General features: G+C 39.2%; 1 protein-coding gene and 1 long non-coding RNA gene across 7 annotated transcripts in view; one reads left to right on the plus strand and one right to left on the minus strand.

The window, feature by feature from the left end:
* The window catches only part of NTRK2 (neurotrophic receptor tyrosine kinase 2), a 427,840-nt gene extending 417,697 nt beyond the window's left edge, over nucleotides 1-10,143 (plus strand). For all 6 annotated transcript variants that reach the window (XM_007498888.3, XM_056805953.1, XM_007498890.3 and 3 more), the window contains exons 17-18: nucleotides 4,082-4,240; nucleotides 8,220-10,143. In XM_007498888.3, the coding sequence (XP_007498950.1) occupies nucleotides 4,082-4,240; nucleotides 8,220-8,405 (345 nt within the window). In that variant the 3' untranslated portion in view covers nucleotides 8,406-10,143. The remainder of the gene's footprint in view (nucleotides 1-4,081; nucleotides 4,241-8,219) is intronic.
* Nucleotides 4,045-11,275, minus strand: LOC130455545 (uncharacterized). The gene is made up of 2 exons (XR_008913597.1): nucleotides 11,164-11,275; nucleotides 4,045-4,342 (listed from the first exon to the last, which is right to left on the minus strand). It is a non-coding gene; the product is annotated as an uncharacterized LOC130455545 (long non-coding RNA).
* Between the last annotated feature and the right edge of the window lie 4,481 nt (nucleotides 11,276-15,756).

Genomic DNA, 15,756 nt, shown 5'->3' on the forward strand with positions numbered 1-15,756 from the left:
GCACTAAAGGTCATTCCCAGCTTTCACAAAACATACTAAATAGTCTATGTTATCTAATTGTAGTCTTTAATCATAATAACCTAGATTATCATCATGATTAATTTTATAGCTCACATTTATTAACTTATTTTCTTTGGGGGATATTTTTTTCTTACTTTTTAACATTTTTTTTTATTTTGAGTTTCAGATTCTCTCCCTCCAGCCCCTCTGCCATCATGGAGAAGGCAAACAATATAATACCTATTATATTTGTGAAATCATGCAAAACACATTTCCATATTTAGCTTGTATTTATTTAGCACTTTAAAGATCTCGAAGCACTTTATAGTATCTCATTCAATCTTCACAGTAGTACCAGGGGCTATGTGCTTTTATTAGTATTCATTTTATAAATGAGGAAACTGAAGCAGACAGAAGTTAAATGACTTACCCAGAGCTGCAGAGCTATTAAATGTCTGAGACTGTATTTGAACTCAGATCTTCCTCTGACTACAGGTCTAGCTCTCTATCTACTGTGCTATGTGGCTGACCTGTGTCAATTTCGTGCCATCTTCCCCTGTTCTTTTCTTAAATCAGACTAAAGCAGTAATGCACTGGATAACCAAAGGAGCTGCAATGCCCTCTTGTCATAGCCTCCTGGAGCTATTTAAAACTTAAAGAGACAGCAGCCCAATCAATCATACTAAGGTCTGTGGGAGAGTTGCCTTCATAATGGGTTCAGAGACCTTTCAAAGATAGGCATAAAGATTTGGTTAGTATGAGGATGAAGTCCCCAAAAGTAACTGTTGTGTGGAGATTGGGCACAGATTTTTAAAAGTGCCTTGTACTCTGTAAATCCATTTCCTCCTTTAATAGATCTAAGTATGATGCTCAAAGCAGAAACCTTTACAAGAGACAGAGAAATCATAGAGCATCAGGGGCTGAGCAGTCCTAAAGAATCCCTGGGAAGAGAAATGTACTTGAATTTGAATCCTAGTTTTTCTCACTGACTTATTGATTGAGGGCTTCAGAAAAGTAACTTAAGCTTTTAGTGCTATATCACTCATTTCCTGCTAGAGAGGCAAAAGTCTTGAAATGAAGAGTGAAGCATACATTTTTGGAGACAGCCAATGGGAGAATTTGTTAAGAAAGAAAGAAAGAATTTGTAAAGAAAGAAAGAAAGAGGAAGAGGATGAAGAAGAGGAAAATGAGAAGGAGGAGGAAGAAGAGGAAGAGGAAAAGAAGAGGAGGAAGAAGAGGAAGAGGAAAAGGAGGGGAAGGAGGAGGAAAAAGAGGAGAAGGAGGAAGAAGAGGAATAGGAAAAGGAGGTAGGAGGGGAAAGGGGAGGAGGAGGAAAAGGAGGAGAAGGAGAAGGAGAAGAAGAAAAAGGAGGTAGGAAGGGGAGAGGGAGGAGGAGGAAAAGGAGGAGGAGAAGAACAAGAACAAGAACAAGAAAATATTGATTTAATCTGTACTCAGAGTCCATCAGTTCTCTATCTACAGGTGGATAGCAACTTTCATCCTGAGCTTTTTGGAATTCTGGTTGGTCATTATGTTGCTCAGAGTTACTGTCTTTCAAAGTTAATTATTTTAACAATATTGCTATTATTGTATAATTTTTTTCTCCTGGTTCTTCTCACTTCTCTTTGTATCAGTTTATACAAATCTTCCCAGTTTTATCTCAAACCAGAGAGCATTTCATAATATGCATATGCCATAAAGGGTTCAGTCTTTTCTCAGTTGATGGACATCTCCTTAGTTTCCAATTCTTTGCCATCACAAAAAGATTTATTATAAATATTTTTGTCACATGGATTCTTCCCCTCTTTCTTTGATCTCTTTGGGTTATAAATCTAGTTGTGGCATCACTAGGTCAAAAGGTTTGCATAGTTTAATAGCTCTAGAAGAATAGTTCTGGATTGCTTTCCAGAGTGATTGGACAAGTTCTCAACTCCACCAACAGTGCATTAATGTACTTGGTTTCCCATAGACTCTAAAGCATTTGTCATTTTCCTTTTTTTTTGTCACCTTAGCTAATCTAATGGATATGAAGTGGTACTTCAAAGTTTTTTTTAAACTTGTACTTCTCTAAATATTAGTAACTTAGAACATTTTTTCATATGACTATTGATAGGTTGGCTTTCTTCCTTTAAAAATTGCCTGTTATTATTCAGTCATTAATCAGTTAGGGAATGACTCTGATTCTTGTAAATTTCACTTGGTATTTATTTTAGAAGTGAGGCCTTTATTAGAGAAACTTGTTATAAAGGTTTTTTTTTTTTTCCAAGTTTCCTTTCAGAGATATTCTTAACAGAAAATGGGATGTGAGTGTGTGTGTGTGTGTGTGTGTGTGTGTGTGCATGCGTGTGTGATTGGAAAGCAAGTATATGACAACTTGGTCAAAAAATAAATACCATGAATGGTAGCTTTAGAGCTTGAAGGGTTAATAGACTTTAACCTGAAAAGTACCTCAGAGGCCATCTAAACAAAACCCTTCTTATTACAGATGAAAAAAAAAACTGAGGCTGAAGGAAATTGTGTCTTGCACAAGATCACAAAGGTAGTAAACATTAAAGATGAGATTTGAATCATCCTGGAGGTCATCTAGGCCAAATCTCCTATTTTACAGATGATGAAACTGAGTCCTAGAGTGGACAAGTGACTGACAGTGTTGAAATCTGGTCCCAGGTTCCCTGACTCAAATTTAGCTTTCTTCTCACTTACCCCAAACGTCCTCTCTGATATGTTGACTTAGAGCATGGACTCTTCTTACCCTAAGGTCTGTAAACTAGTTTTTTGATATCTTGATAACTGTATTTCTTTCTCTTTTAAAGAAAATCACTTGGATACTTTAAAAAATTAAAATATATCCATTTTTGCCCCCTCCCATTAGACATTCCCAACTTCCCCACCCCTGCATATTCACATACTTTACTGAAGAAAAAAAGAAAAGAAAAATCATTGTAATGTTAAATAAAACAAATCTCCTCATTTATCTTATCCAACAATATATGCCTCATTCTCCACCCTGGGTCCAGTGCCTCTTTGTCAGGAGGCTCCATTCTTAATGTATTTAAAAACAATATTTAGGCAAGGGATCCATAGGTTTCACCAGACTCTCAAAAGGATCCATGTTGCAAAAGAGGTTAAGAACCCCTAGCCTAAAATAATGAGACTCCCACTGAACTTCTCAATAAAATAAATGCAAGTACAGTGATTTCACTGAAATGATGTATTAAAAGTCACCTTTCCATGAATTGAAATAAGGTTAAAGAAAGTTCATCCTTTATTTAGGATGTGTAGTAACCCACTGATTAGTGGCTGGAAAAAATATACAGACCCCAAGTATTAAATGCAGCCCCCAAAGATTTCTCATTAATGAACACCACAAAGGAGAAAGTAAGCATTTGTCACCAGTGGAGCCATTCCACGCTTCCCTCCTCTGCCCTTCTTTGATGCTGAGAGTTTAGGGGTTTTGTAAATAATATAGGAAAAGATGTCTTTATCACAGCTTGCACTCCATTTATGTCGATGGAGTTAATGGTCCCACATTGATAAGAAGATCACATTTTGTCTCCCCTGGTAGACTGTGAGTAGGCCCTGTGAAGGCAGAGAATGTTTCATTTTTATCTGTGTATTCCCAGTGCCTGTCCTATGATAAGTACTCACTAAGTGCTTGTTAATTTATTGATTGATGAATATTTTGCTTGTTGGTCCCATTTTCTCCCCCGGGGCTGCTCCTGTGTTATTGGTATAAGAAACTATTGATGAGAAACTCCTTTTACCAATGCAAATCCGCACCCTCTCTACCAATTCCAGTCTTTGAAAGTGGCAGGGACACGGTGGCGTTGGGTGGCTTGCCTCTGGGGGTCCCTCCCCCTCCAAGTGTTCTAGGCTGGGGTCTTTTTGACTCAGAGTTCAATGGACAGTCCATGATGTTATACTGTATGTTGCTAGTCCCATCAGCTCTTTAAAATGGATAGGCATGAATGAGAAGGAGAAAGCCCTCTAGACCCCCTTTTTGCCTCCCCATTGGCAATCTGCTTGAGAATCAGATGGCATCAATTTGCTTGTTTGCTTTTTTATTTTCATGTCCTACCAGGTTGGGGGCCATACGATGTTGCCCATCCGCTGGATGCCTCCCGAGAGTATCATGTATAGAAAATTCACCACAGAAAGTGATGTCTGGAGCCTGGGAGTTGTGTTATGGGAGATCTTCACCTATGGCAAACAGCCATGGTATCAGCTCTCCAACAACGAGGTAGGTATCCAAGTCCCCCCAGGAAGGCTGCCCACTGAGGTGAGTCATTTGATTTCAGAGCATTCTCCTTCCGCAGCAGGGAGGACATTTCCATTCTTGATCCTTAGTGAAAGTAGAATTAAAATGAGTTGATATATACATCAATTCCATGGACATTAGGATTTACCTTTTAGAATATTAAGTTTAAAAGATATAAATCATGAATGAATTTTTTTACAAAACAGATTGATAGATGACATAATGAATATGTATTAATTAATATTGGCTATTTCATTTGGACCTCTTCATAGTTGGTTTTACACTAAGGTTTGGGGCATTTACTTGTCAATAGCTTAAAGTCCTTAATCTTGGATTCCTCTCAGAATCATTTTGCAATTGATATGACATGATGAGAGACAGCATGTAGTAGTGAATGGAGATGTGGCCCAAAAGAAGATTTGGGTTCGAATTCTGCCTTGCCATAGTTGTTGTTGTTCAATCCTTTTCAGCCATGTCTGACTCTTCATGATCCCATGTGGGGTTTTCTTTTCTTATTGAAATTTTTTATTTAATTAATTAATTTAGAATATTTTCCATGGTTACATGATCCATGTTCTTTTCCCCCCCTCCTTCCTCCAACCCCCATAGCCAACATGCAATTCCACTGGGTTTTACGTGTGTCATTGATCAAGACCTATTTCCCTATTATTAGTCATTGCAACAGAGTGATCGTTTAGAGTCTACATCCCATGTGGGGTTTTCTTGGCAAAGATACTGTAGTGATTTGCCATTTATTTCTCTGGTTCATGTTACAGATAAGGAAACTGAGGCCAACAGGGTTAAGTTACTTGCCCAGGGTCACACAGCTAGTAAGTGTCTGTGTCTAGATTTAAACTCAGGAAGGGGTGTCTTCTTGACTCGAGAACTGGCATTCTATCTGCTGTGCTACCTAGCTGCCTCTACCCCTGCCACCCAATAGCTATATATCCCAGGGCATGTTCCTGCCTTCTCAGTGTCCTGTGTAACTATCTAAAACTATAAATGGCAGAGAAGCTCACAACCTCCATTGGCGGAGAAAGGTGCTCTCAACACTTCAAAAAGATGCAAGTCCTATGAAAAGATCTGATGTGAACATATGCACTGGGACTTTTATTGATGAAGGCAGATTCAGGAGAGAATTCTATTGATGCAGATCAATAATTCTTCTGCCCAAGGTACTGAGAAGAAGGTAAAGGAACCCAGGAAAATACCTGGATTCAGAGCCCCTGCTCTGACATATACTGTCTCTGGAACCCTGGGCAGTGTGTGTGTGTATGTATATTTGATCCAGTCCTGTGATTTTTATCAGTACAACAAGCTCCTAGGGAGAATTATCCCTCTATTCAATTCAGATCAATCAACCTACCAATGGTTTTACAAATGGAGGTCTCTCACAAGGACCTCCCTGCAATGATGAAAGCACAAGGTTAGATCAAATATCATATCAATATGCAAAATGATTCCAGAAGGAATAAAAATGTTTGGGTTTGTCAGGTCAGAGGAAATTCCCTAGATTTCAGCACTACAATGACTTCTTGGAAGAAGTAAGCATCTTCTGCCATTGATGGGAAAATGCAGGAAAATGAACTGAGGAGACCTGTATTAAATATCTACTATTAATTCATTCAGTTCAATGTAATTCAATGCTAAAACCAAAAAATATGTACACATGTATACATTAGATGTATATATAGATATTCATATCACTAAAACTATTTCATCTTTCTAAGTGCCTATGTAATGATTTAATGTATGAATCTATGTGTGATTTTATATTTAACTTTGGATTATATGTATATCTTATATGTATATATTAATGACATAATCATGATTATATCTAAACATTTGCTTTATAAATAATTTGTGGGGGTAACACTATTTTAAATATGTATATACTTATGGCGCAAATCCTTATCTGGCCACCTTAATTTAATTCTGAAATGTCTTCCTCTCTTTCCATTCCTTTACCCAATATGATCATTCCAGTGGCCTGGATATTTGCTAAGCAGTCATAAAATTACGGAAAAAAGAAAAGATATTTATCAAAAATTGGACTAAATGGCAACTTTGTAAAACTGGAATGTATAGATGTTTCTTGGGCAGAACATCCAGGGTATTGTCTCAGGATGCCAAAATTTAGATAGCATCTATAGCACTTACATGATTCATCTTCATGCAAACAATGACATTATCATATTATAGAAGCCATAATCTGAGGAATGCTTCTTTTCTCCAGGTGCTGTGCCATAACTAGTGTAAGCTTGCTTTTTCCCAGCATCCCCATCTATGTCTATCTCCTACACTCTACTCAACTGAATTTGTCTTTAAAAAATAATTTAATGATAATACATGTCTAATCCAGATCATATTGCTTGCCAGCACCAAGAGTGGGGAGTAAAGGGAGGGAGAGAGACAATTTGTATCATATAACTTTGGAAAACTTATATGGAGAGTTGTTATTACTTGTAATTTGTAATAAATTTGAGGGAACTTTCTGCCCCCCTTTATTTTAGAATATTTTCCCATGGTTACATGATTCATGATCCCTGCCTCCCTCCCAAATCTTACAAGCAGTTCTACTGGGTTATACATGTATCCTTGTTCAAAACCTATTTCTGTGTTATTCATATCTACATTCGAGTGATCCTTTAACATCAAACCCCCAATCATATCCCTACTGCATTATGTGATTGATCACATTTTTCTAATGCATTTCCATTTCCACAGTTCTTTCTCTGGATGTGGATAGAATTCTTTCTCATAGGTTCCTCTGGATTGTCCTGAGTCATTGCATTGCTGCTAGTAGAAAAGTCCATTACATTCAATTATGCCATAATGTATCAGTCTCTGTACCATTTCCTCCTGGTTCTGCTCCTCTCACTCTGCATCGCTTCCTGGAGGTCGTTCCAGTTCACATGGAACTCCTCCACTTTATTATTCCTTTTAGCACAATAGCATTCCATCACCAACATATACCACAATTTGTTCAGCCATTCCCCAATTGAAGGGCATTCCCTCATTTTTCAGTTTTTTGCTACCATAAAGAATGTGGCTATAAATATGTTTGCACACATTTTTCCATATTATCTCTTTGGGGTACAAACCCAGTAGTGGTATGGCTGAGTCAAAGGGTAGACATTCTTTTAAAGCCCTTTGCACATACTTCCAAATTGTCTTCCAGAATGGTTGGACCAATTCACAACTCCACCAGCTGTGTATTAGTGTCCCAATTTTGCCACATCCCCTCCAACATTTATCACTTTCCATTGCTGCCATATTGGCCAGTCTGCTAGGTGTAAGATGGTACCTCAGAGTTGTTTTAATTTGCATTTCTCTAATCAGGAAGGATTTAGGACACTTTTTCAGAACATTTTTTCATGTGCTTATGAATAATTTTGGTTTCATCATGTGAAAACTTTCCCATGTCCTGTGATCATTTTTCAATTGGGGAATGGCTTGATTCTTTTTTTGTAAATTTGACTTAGTTCCTTATATATTTGGGAAATTAAACAGAGAGTTTTGTTATAAAAATGAGGGAACTTTTTATGTTCCTTTCCCCAGTCCTATTTTGTAAAGTTTTCTTGAGCCTTACCACACAAAAATGTTGTTTATAATTCTGTAAATAGATATTCTAGTTTGTGGCTTTTTAGTATTACAAATAAATCACTTACCTTTCTTAAGGATTTGCTGACATCATCTAGAATATCTTACAGCATCTTTACACATCTTACACAATGCATGATGCATTGTGAATTAGTCCATAAATAAAAATTAACCTTATATAAAAATCAGCCTGCAAAAAGTATTCTTTTAAACAAATTGAAAATACTTTTAAGACTGTATTCTAAGTTACTCTTTCCTGTTCTGTTCTCTCTTTATATTTGGTTAATCATTCTGTGTTATTTCTATACTTTGGCATCTTCCCTTTTCTGTGCTGATTTTGTGTTTGGTCTCTTTCCAGGTGATCGAATGCATCACTCAGGGCCGAGTCCTGCAGAGGCCTAGAACATGCCCAAAGGAAGTGTATGACCTGATGCTGGGGTGCTGGCAGCGAGAGCCCCACATGAGGCTTAACATCAAAGATATCCATTCCCTCCTTCTGAACTTGGCCAAGGCATCCCCAGTCTACCTGGATATTCTAGGCTAGGTCCCCACCAACCTCCTATTCCCCATTGCACTTCCTCAGACAGGCCAAGTGAACGATTGTGTTCTAGCTGCCGCTGAACTCCATCCAAATGTGTTCTTAACTGACAGTATTAATGACAAAGACATTGAGAAGCTTTCAGAGGGAAGCAGTGTGCACTTCTCCATCTGTAGACACAGTATTGACTTCCTTTTGGCATTATCAAGTCATCTCTTTTTCTCTTTCTCTTTCTTCCCCATTTCCTTGTTATTTTTTTCTTTTCTTCTCCCCTTTTCCCCTGCCCCTACCCTTTCTTTCAATCAATCCGGCTTCTGCATTATTATTAACTCTGCATAGACAAAAAAGCCTTAAAAAAACAAACAACAACAAAAAAAAACAACAACCTGATTTGTTTTAGCGGCAGATGCCTGAGTTTGTCCCACTCAACTAACAATGCCTTCTTGTACTCCTGCCTTTGCAAAGGATGACAAAAAAAGGGAAAACTTAAGTATCTGACTTCAACTTTGTGACTTCTGTTGTACATACATTGGGAGTTTCTATGGATTCGCGTCTATTTATTTATTATTATTATTACTATTATTCTCATCATCATCATTATTATTTGACTGCTTAAGCCCTTGTATGGAACAGGAAAAGCAGTGTTCTATTTGGGAAGCCTGTTTCTATGGCAGAGAGAAGGAAGACTTGTGATCCACTGTAGGGGAAATCAACAAACGTTGGAATCAGCTGGCATCAGAGCCCACTTGTGAAACTCCAAGTCTTTGTGGGAAGGAAGTATTTGCCACATTCCCCTGAGCACCTTCCTGAAGAGTAAACAGATCATGGAACTCTATGCTTTGGGGTTACTCTTTTTCCCCATGATACAGTATGTTATGGTAGAAAGAAAAAAAATGGATCCTGAATTTTACAAGGTAGATGGCAGTATTATAAGCTCAGATGTACCCGTGTCTTGTAGGATATTGTGATGCCAATGGTTTGTTTAAAAAAAAAACAGTGTTATCCACCAAGCCTTGGGTAAATTATGCTGAAATTCAATGTATTTTTTGTACAGTGTTCATTTCAGGGTCAAGCTTGGAATCTGAGGACTTTGATGAGATAGGGCAAGCTGTAAATGCTGAGGCAAAGTTTATCTTCTATTGTGCTTATCAGACGGCATCTCCTGCCTTCCCTTTTCCCTCCCCTTCCCCATCTCTCCTTTTCACTGTGCAAGCAAAATCGTGCATGGTCTTTGTCAATTAATACTTTGTGTGCAGGAATTACTGTGCACCCTGAGAGGCATAGCCAATCCATAAAGGTGTAACATATTTAATTAGAGGAAGCTAATGGAGGTCATTAGAGACACTGAAACATTTCTGCATTGGTACAGATAATGCTAAGGCTGAAACAAATTCAGATCCCAACACGTGAAGGTCCTAAAGGGTTGGACCAACAGAATTGGGAGGGAAGGGTAGTAAAATAAGTCCCAGAGGCAACTGAAACATGTGGCTCTGCGGGGATCCCTTGATATTCAGTGTATACAAGCCCTGTCCTTGCCTTTTGCTCTGGTTGGGAGAGTCATTTCATTTAAAGCATCCTTGGCTATTGGATATATGTCTTCTTGTTGTTGTTGTTTTTAATCCATTAACATTTTTTATTATTGTTGTTAGGCATGGCATGGTATGCCAATGGGAGACTGTTCCCAGACTGAGCATTGGAGGCAAGCTCACAGACAATAGTAAATACTTTCTGCAAAAAAAAAAAATGGATAAAAATTGAAATTTAAAGTGATTGTTATTATTAGTGGTCCCAAGACAAAAAGCCCTTTCTAATCTTCATGAATACTTGCCTCCCTCTATGAGGGGAGGCCTTAGCTAAAAAATTGACCTCTTTTTAACATGAGCCAGATTGAAAAGGAGTCGTTTTTATTTATTGAGTGTGTTTTTTTAAGTTGAGTATTTTGTTTGTTATGTGCAATCACTGTTTTGCTTACGTACATTATTTATGGAGGTACCTTCTTTCCCATGACAGGCGTTTGAAGCCAGTCCTCAGAAATTCAAAACATAAAATAACAAAGACAAAAAAAAAAAACCACAACAAAGCAAAAATCTGAAACCAACCCTTCCCTATAATCTGCTGGTCAGTGAGTGACAGGAATAAAATGTTTTCATTTGTGAGTGATAAGAAAACAATCCAAAATAGATATACTAATATAAAGCCATATATATCATTAAGGAACCATATTACTTTTCAATCACTGTGGAAAGCTAGGTTGGAAGGAAGGGGATGGAACAGTTTCATTCAAAGCCTTTTCTGCAAGGCAATGGATGCTGACTGGAGCAGGGCAGGACTGTAGACCCTCCTGGAATAGACTTGTGTTTCAGAGCTTTATCAGGTTGTGTTGATCTTGGTAGGGAAGTTAGGAGTCGCTTAGTTTTATTTCATAAATTTCTAATAAGATCCTATCCTAAGGGACCCAGATTCAAAAAGAACTGTGCAAGCTTAGGGTAAGGGATTGTCAGAATTGAATGGAAGCTGGGGCAATGGCACCCAGATGTATTCCATCACAAAGCAGATTTGTATCCTTGTCCTGAACCACTGGGGGGAAAGAGAAGGAGAAATGTCCCCTTACAATCCATCAGAAAAGCACTTTGAGGTGATGAGATGAGAGGTTCTATGCAAGTGCAAAGTAGTATTATTTATTGCTATTTATTCTTGTTGTAGTTGTTATTAATGCTGCTATTTCTATTCCTACTGTTTGTGTTTCTGTGAGAGGTAGTCTCACCTTCAGAGAAAAGAGGCAGGTTCTCAAAGAAGCTGGAGAAGCAGCAAAAGCAAACAAAAATCAATCTGAGCTGCAGCTCCCCGCAATGCCTTCCCACTCTGGATCAAAGTATTCTCCTGTAAGGTAGAGAAAAATGTCATATTGCAGGGCAACCCAAAGGACCCGATGGCCTAATCCAAACCACCGTCTTTCTCAGAGAACCAGAAAGCCCAGATTTTCCTGGGATCAGCCTCGTTTCTAAATGTATTTGATTGTCAACCCTTTGCCAGACTTCCCATCCTGAGTGAGGGTTCCAGAAAGGTGACCAACTTCTATATATTCCCATTGTGGGGCTGCTGGGATCAAATCTGCAGCCTGTGCAAGCGAGCAGTGGACAACAGGAAAATCTCTGTTCTTTGCCTCACCCTTGGGGTCTACAGTTAGCAGAATAAGCGGAAAAGCAAGAGGAGAAAAATGGAGAGCCAAGAGGTGAGCTGCTTCCACACTCATTATGCCGAGTTTTACTAAGCCCGAGACATGAGCAAATCTGACAATCAGGCTTATTTAGAAATCGTTTTTGGACTCTGCTGTAAAGGATCATATGAATAATTCACCTTCTAGGTGTGTATATTGACATAAGTTATAAATGTGGTATTTCCATGTATTTATATATGTTGCATTTGATTTCTCCATGTGCAAACATGCACACTCTTGTGTGCTGATGTGTTTATGTATAAATGTATGCCCCACATTCATAGGGATAGCTGGAATTAGAATGAAGTATTGCTAGGTTGAGCAAACCTGACAAATAACCAAAACTTTCATTTCTAAGAAAATCATCTTGTAGCTACTCTTTCCTTCCTCTCCAGTGGTAAGAAGAATGGGAGACCCAACATATTTAGAATGTTGGTATGAGCGTGATCATGCCCCGTTTTGTGCAGCACAGAAGATTGGATTAAGGCAGTAATTCTGTAAAATTCCTGGAGAGGAAAAATTGGTTTTTGTCTTTTTTACATTCACTAGATGCCATCATTTTTATATTGTCCCACTATAATACTCATACCCTCTGGGGATTTTACACTTGTGTGCAGAAAACCCAGAATTCCAAGGGAAGAACTAGAATGATTGGGGCACAGCGTCCCCCCCCCCAGGGGAACAATGGTGAGAAGTCCAAGACCCCGGGTAAAAGCAGCAAATGTTAGGCACTTCCCACATTCTCTCCTTTAACCTCTCTAAATCTGCAGAATACAAACAGGCTGGATGGAATGCAGTCTTTTATGAAGAGCCAAAACCCCAGGATACATGGTAGAGGGCCTCCTTGTTGTAAATGGACTTCTCTCCACCCCTTAAGTTTTTAGAACAGCATAGCCATAGCAATACATGGCCTCTAGCACAATAAATAGCCACCATCTCTCTCTCTCTCTCTCTCTCTCTCTCTCTCTCTCTCTCTCTCTCTCTCTCTCTCTCTCTCTCTCTCTCTCTCTCTCTGTCTGTCTCTCTCTCTCTCTCTCTCTCTCTCTCTCTCTCTCTCTCTCTCTCCCTCTCCCTCTCCCTCTCTCTCTCTCTCCTTCTTCTTCTTCTTCTTCTTCTTCTTCTTCTTCTTCTTCTTCTTCTTCTTCTTCTTCTTCTTCTTCTTCTTCTTCTTCTTCTTCTTCTTCTTCTTCTTCTCTCTCCCTTCTCTCTCCCCCCTCTCTTTTTCCTTTGACTCTTACTTTGTTTTCTCTCTTGTCCTGCTTCTATTTTTCTTTTCTGTCTATCTCTTTCCCTCTCTTTCTCTCCCCACTCTCCTGTCTCTTCTCTGTTTCTGTCTCTGTCTGCTGTCTGTCTCTCTGTATGATCTCTGTCTCTCTCTCCCCCTTTCTCTTCCCTCTCTCTCCCCTTTTCTTCTCTCTCTCTCTCCCTCTCCTTTACCCACCCCCTCTCTTACCTCCTTTATCCTCCCTGTTTCTATCCCCTCCCATTCCCTTTTTTCCTCCACTTCTTTCCACTCTTCCAATCTTTCCTTTTTAGTCGTGGCTTGCTTGTGGCTTGCTATTACAGAAGAAATCAAGAACTATCTGTGGACACAGCTGATGTAAATCCTCAGATGTCCAGGTCACCAGCTGAGCAAATCAGGCAGGCACGTTTAGACCTGCAGAGACCCTTTCTGAGATTAAGTAGTTTGCAAATGGCCAGCAAATATTATTCTGATAAATTTGGATTGGGCAAGAGGTCAGGATCTGTAGTTAGAGACCCAGGTTTCAATAGCACAGAAAGCTGCATGTATTCTCGAGTCAGGGCTGAATTGAATCACTACTGCTCCAGTCAAGGGGTCCTTGAAGAACCTTCATTTGGGTGTTTACTTGCATTTCCTCTCTTTTTTCTTCCTTCTTTGCTACATCTATCACAAATATAAAGCAAAAAATATAAATAATAACAAAGGTCTCTGTGTTGCGAGCAAAACACTGTGAATTTCACAACAGCAACCAAGCATTCTTTTGCCATCGAAATATACGTCTCAGGAGAAGTGGGGAAAGAGAAGGGGGATATTATTTTACAGTCTATGCATTCTAGGGCCAGGTCGATGTTTATTTATCTCTTCGGTTTCTGCATCAGAGAAGCCCCCAAGCAAAGAGAGTACCTCGCCAGGTATCTTTGGGAAAATGAACTGGAGAGGATGAGTATGCTAGAAGCTGCTAGTAGCCAAATAACTGAACAGAAAAGGAAAAGGAAGATGAAGTGGAATGGGACGTCCACAAAGGCCTACATCTTGCAGCTTATATGTATATTTCTGTCGCTTAAAGAAAAACACAATTTGTGCAAAACAGCTGAATGTGATTTAAATAATAAGGTCTTTGAATTAAATGTGGATTTCAATTATGTAACCCTTTAAGAAATGACCAAATTATGATAAAATATTGGTCCTCACCCTGGTCTTTACCTAGACTTTATGTACCTGTGTAGAGATCCAGGAATTATATACATTTGTGTATGTATCGAGAGAGATGTTTGTATATATCCAGACAGTATATACACACGTTTCAACATCTCTCTATGGATAGACTTTCACTAATCTGTGACCTGGTGTTTGGAGCACACTCTTTCTCTCTTTCTCCCTCTGTTCAGATTCTTTTCCTTTCATTTTATTTGCTGTGATGTCTCTGTACAGATGCCTAGTGGTTCTCATTTTTGCAGTCTGTTATAGAGGTCCATTGCTTTAAAACAAAACAAAACAAAACAACAAAAAAAAAAGACCCACTTGCATCTTGGCTGATTTCAAAGTGACACCTGAGTATCAGTGTTTAAAAAGCAAGTTTTGTTTGTGAATCATGTGACCAGCTTCTCTCAACCTGACATGGAAAGTCTCTTGTACTACAGTGTATTTACTAAAAATGATGTCTTACAATAAACAATGTCATACAAAAGAAAACCCTGACGTGACGCTGCTGGTAGTTCTTTTAAAAAGTGCCTGGAATCTTCCAAAGTCGTGGCGTGGCTTATTTTTTCTTTTTGAATACAATTTTAACTTTATGTTCCCGTTACCTTCCTCGAAGAAAAGCCCCAAACTCTTCCAAAAAGGTCCAAATGGAGTCTCGGATGCTGCTGCATCTTCTTTTCTTCCCTCAGCAATGGAAGCCTAGGAAGTATGGGGGCTACACGATGATATGACCTAGAATGCAGACACATTTCCCATCTCCCCTCTTGTCTCAGGTGGGTGGGCAGCCAGAATGAGTCCCTAAGAGTCTGTGTCCTAGCAGAGAAAGAAAACAGTGTTCCTTGTGAGTGATAAGTAGATGATGGATGGTACAGGAGGTTCTCCCTCAGGTTGGGCTTATTCATTCTTGACACAGAGATCCTTTTCTCTTTGATGAAGGATCCGGATGCCAGTTTAAGTGCCTCTTGAATTAAGTAGAAGAAAGAAGACAGACCTTGAGTTCCAAGTGGCCTTGGGCTTCAATGCCATTATGGATTCCTCCAGACCTAGAGTGTCCTTAGCATAGGCAGCTGTGGCACCAGAGCAATATGGCGGGGAGCCATCATCTGGCCACACGTGGGACTCGGGATTAGGAACAAAAGCAACTCAAGCTCTCTTGAGAACGATTGTCACGGGTGTTTCCTCAACTAAGTGCTTTGGAAAGGGCTTGGGGATGGGAAACTTAACAGCCTAGTAGAAACCAACGTCTTCCAGCTTGATGTCTTCCTTCTTTGGTGGTACAAGGACAATTACAGATCGACAACATTCTTCCCACACCTTTTTCATTCCGACTTCCCTTCTACCCCACAGGCATTTGAGACCCACAGAATGGAAGTGACCTGCCCAAGGTATAAGTTGCAGAAGCAGAATTTGAAGTGGGGCCCTGTGATTCCAAGTCTAGTTATTTTCCCCTTCTAAGTAAGGCATCTTTTGAATTTGGTTCTCATGAATTTAAAATGATGGCAAAAAGCAATAGTAGGAAGTAGAAGATAGCATGCAAAATTGGAGTCAGAAGATCTTGGGTTCAAATCCCCCCTAAAGCACTAGCTCTGTGACCAAAGGCAAGTCAAAAAGTCTTATTTTCTAATCTGTAAAATAGTGATAATAGTGCTTAGAGCTGTCATGAAGAAAGCCCTTTGCTAACTTTAAGGTATTGTATG

Source organism: Monodelphis domestica, chromosome 7 (genome assembly GCF_027887165.1).
Source record: "Monodelphis domestica isolate mMonDom1 chromosome 7, mMonDom1.pri, whole genome shotgun sequence".
In the NCBI taxonomy this organism is placed as follows: domain Eukaryota; kingdom Metazoa; phylum Chordata; class Mammalia; order Didelphimorphia; family Didelphidae; genus Monodelphis; species Monodelphis domestica.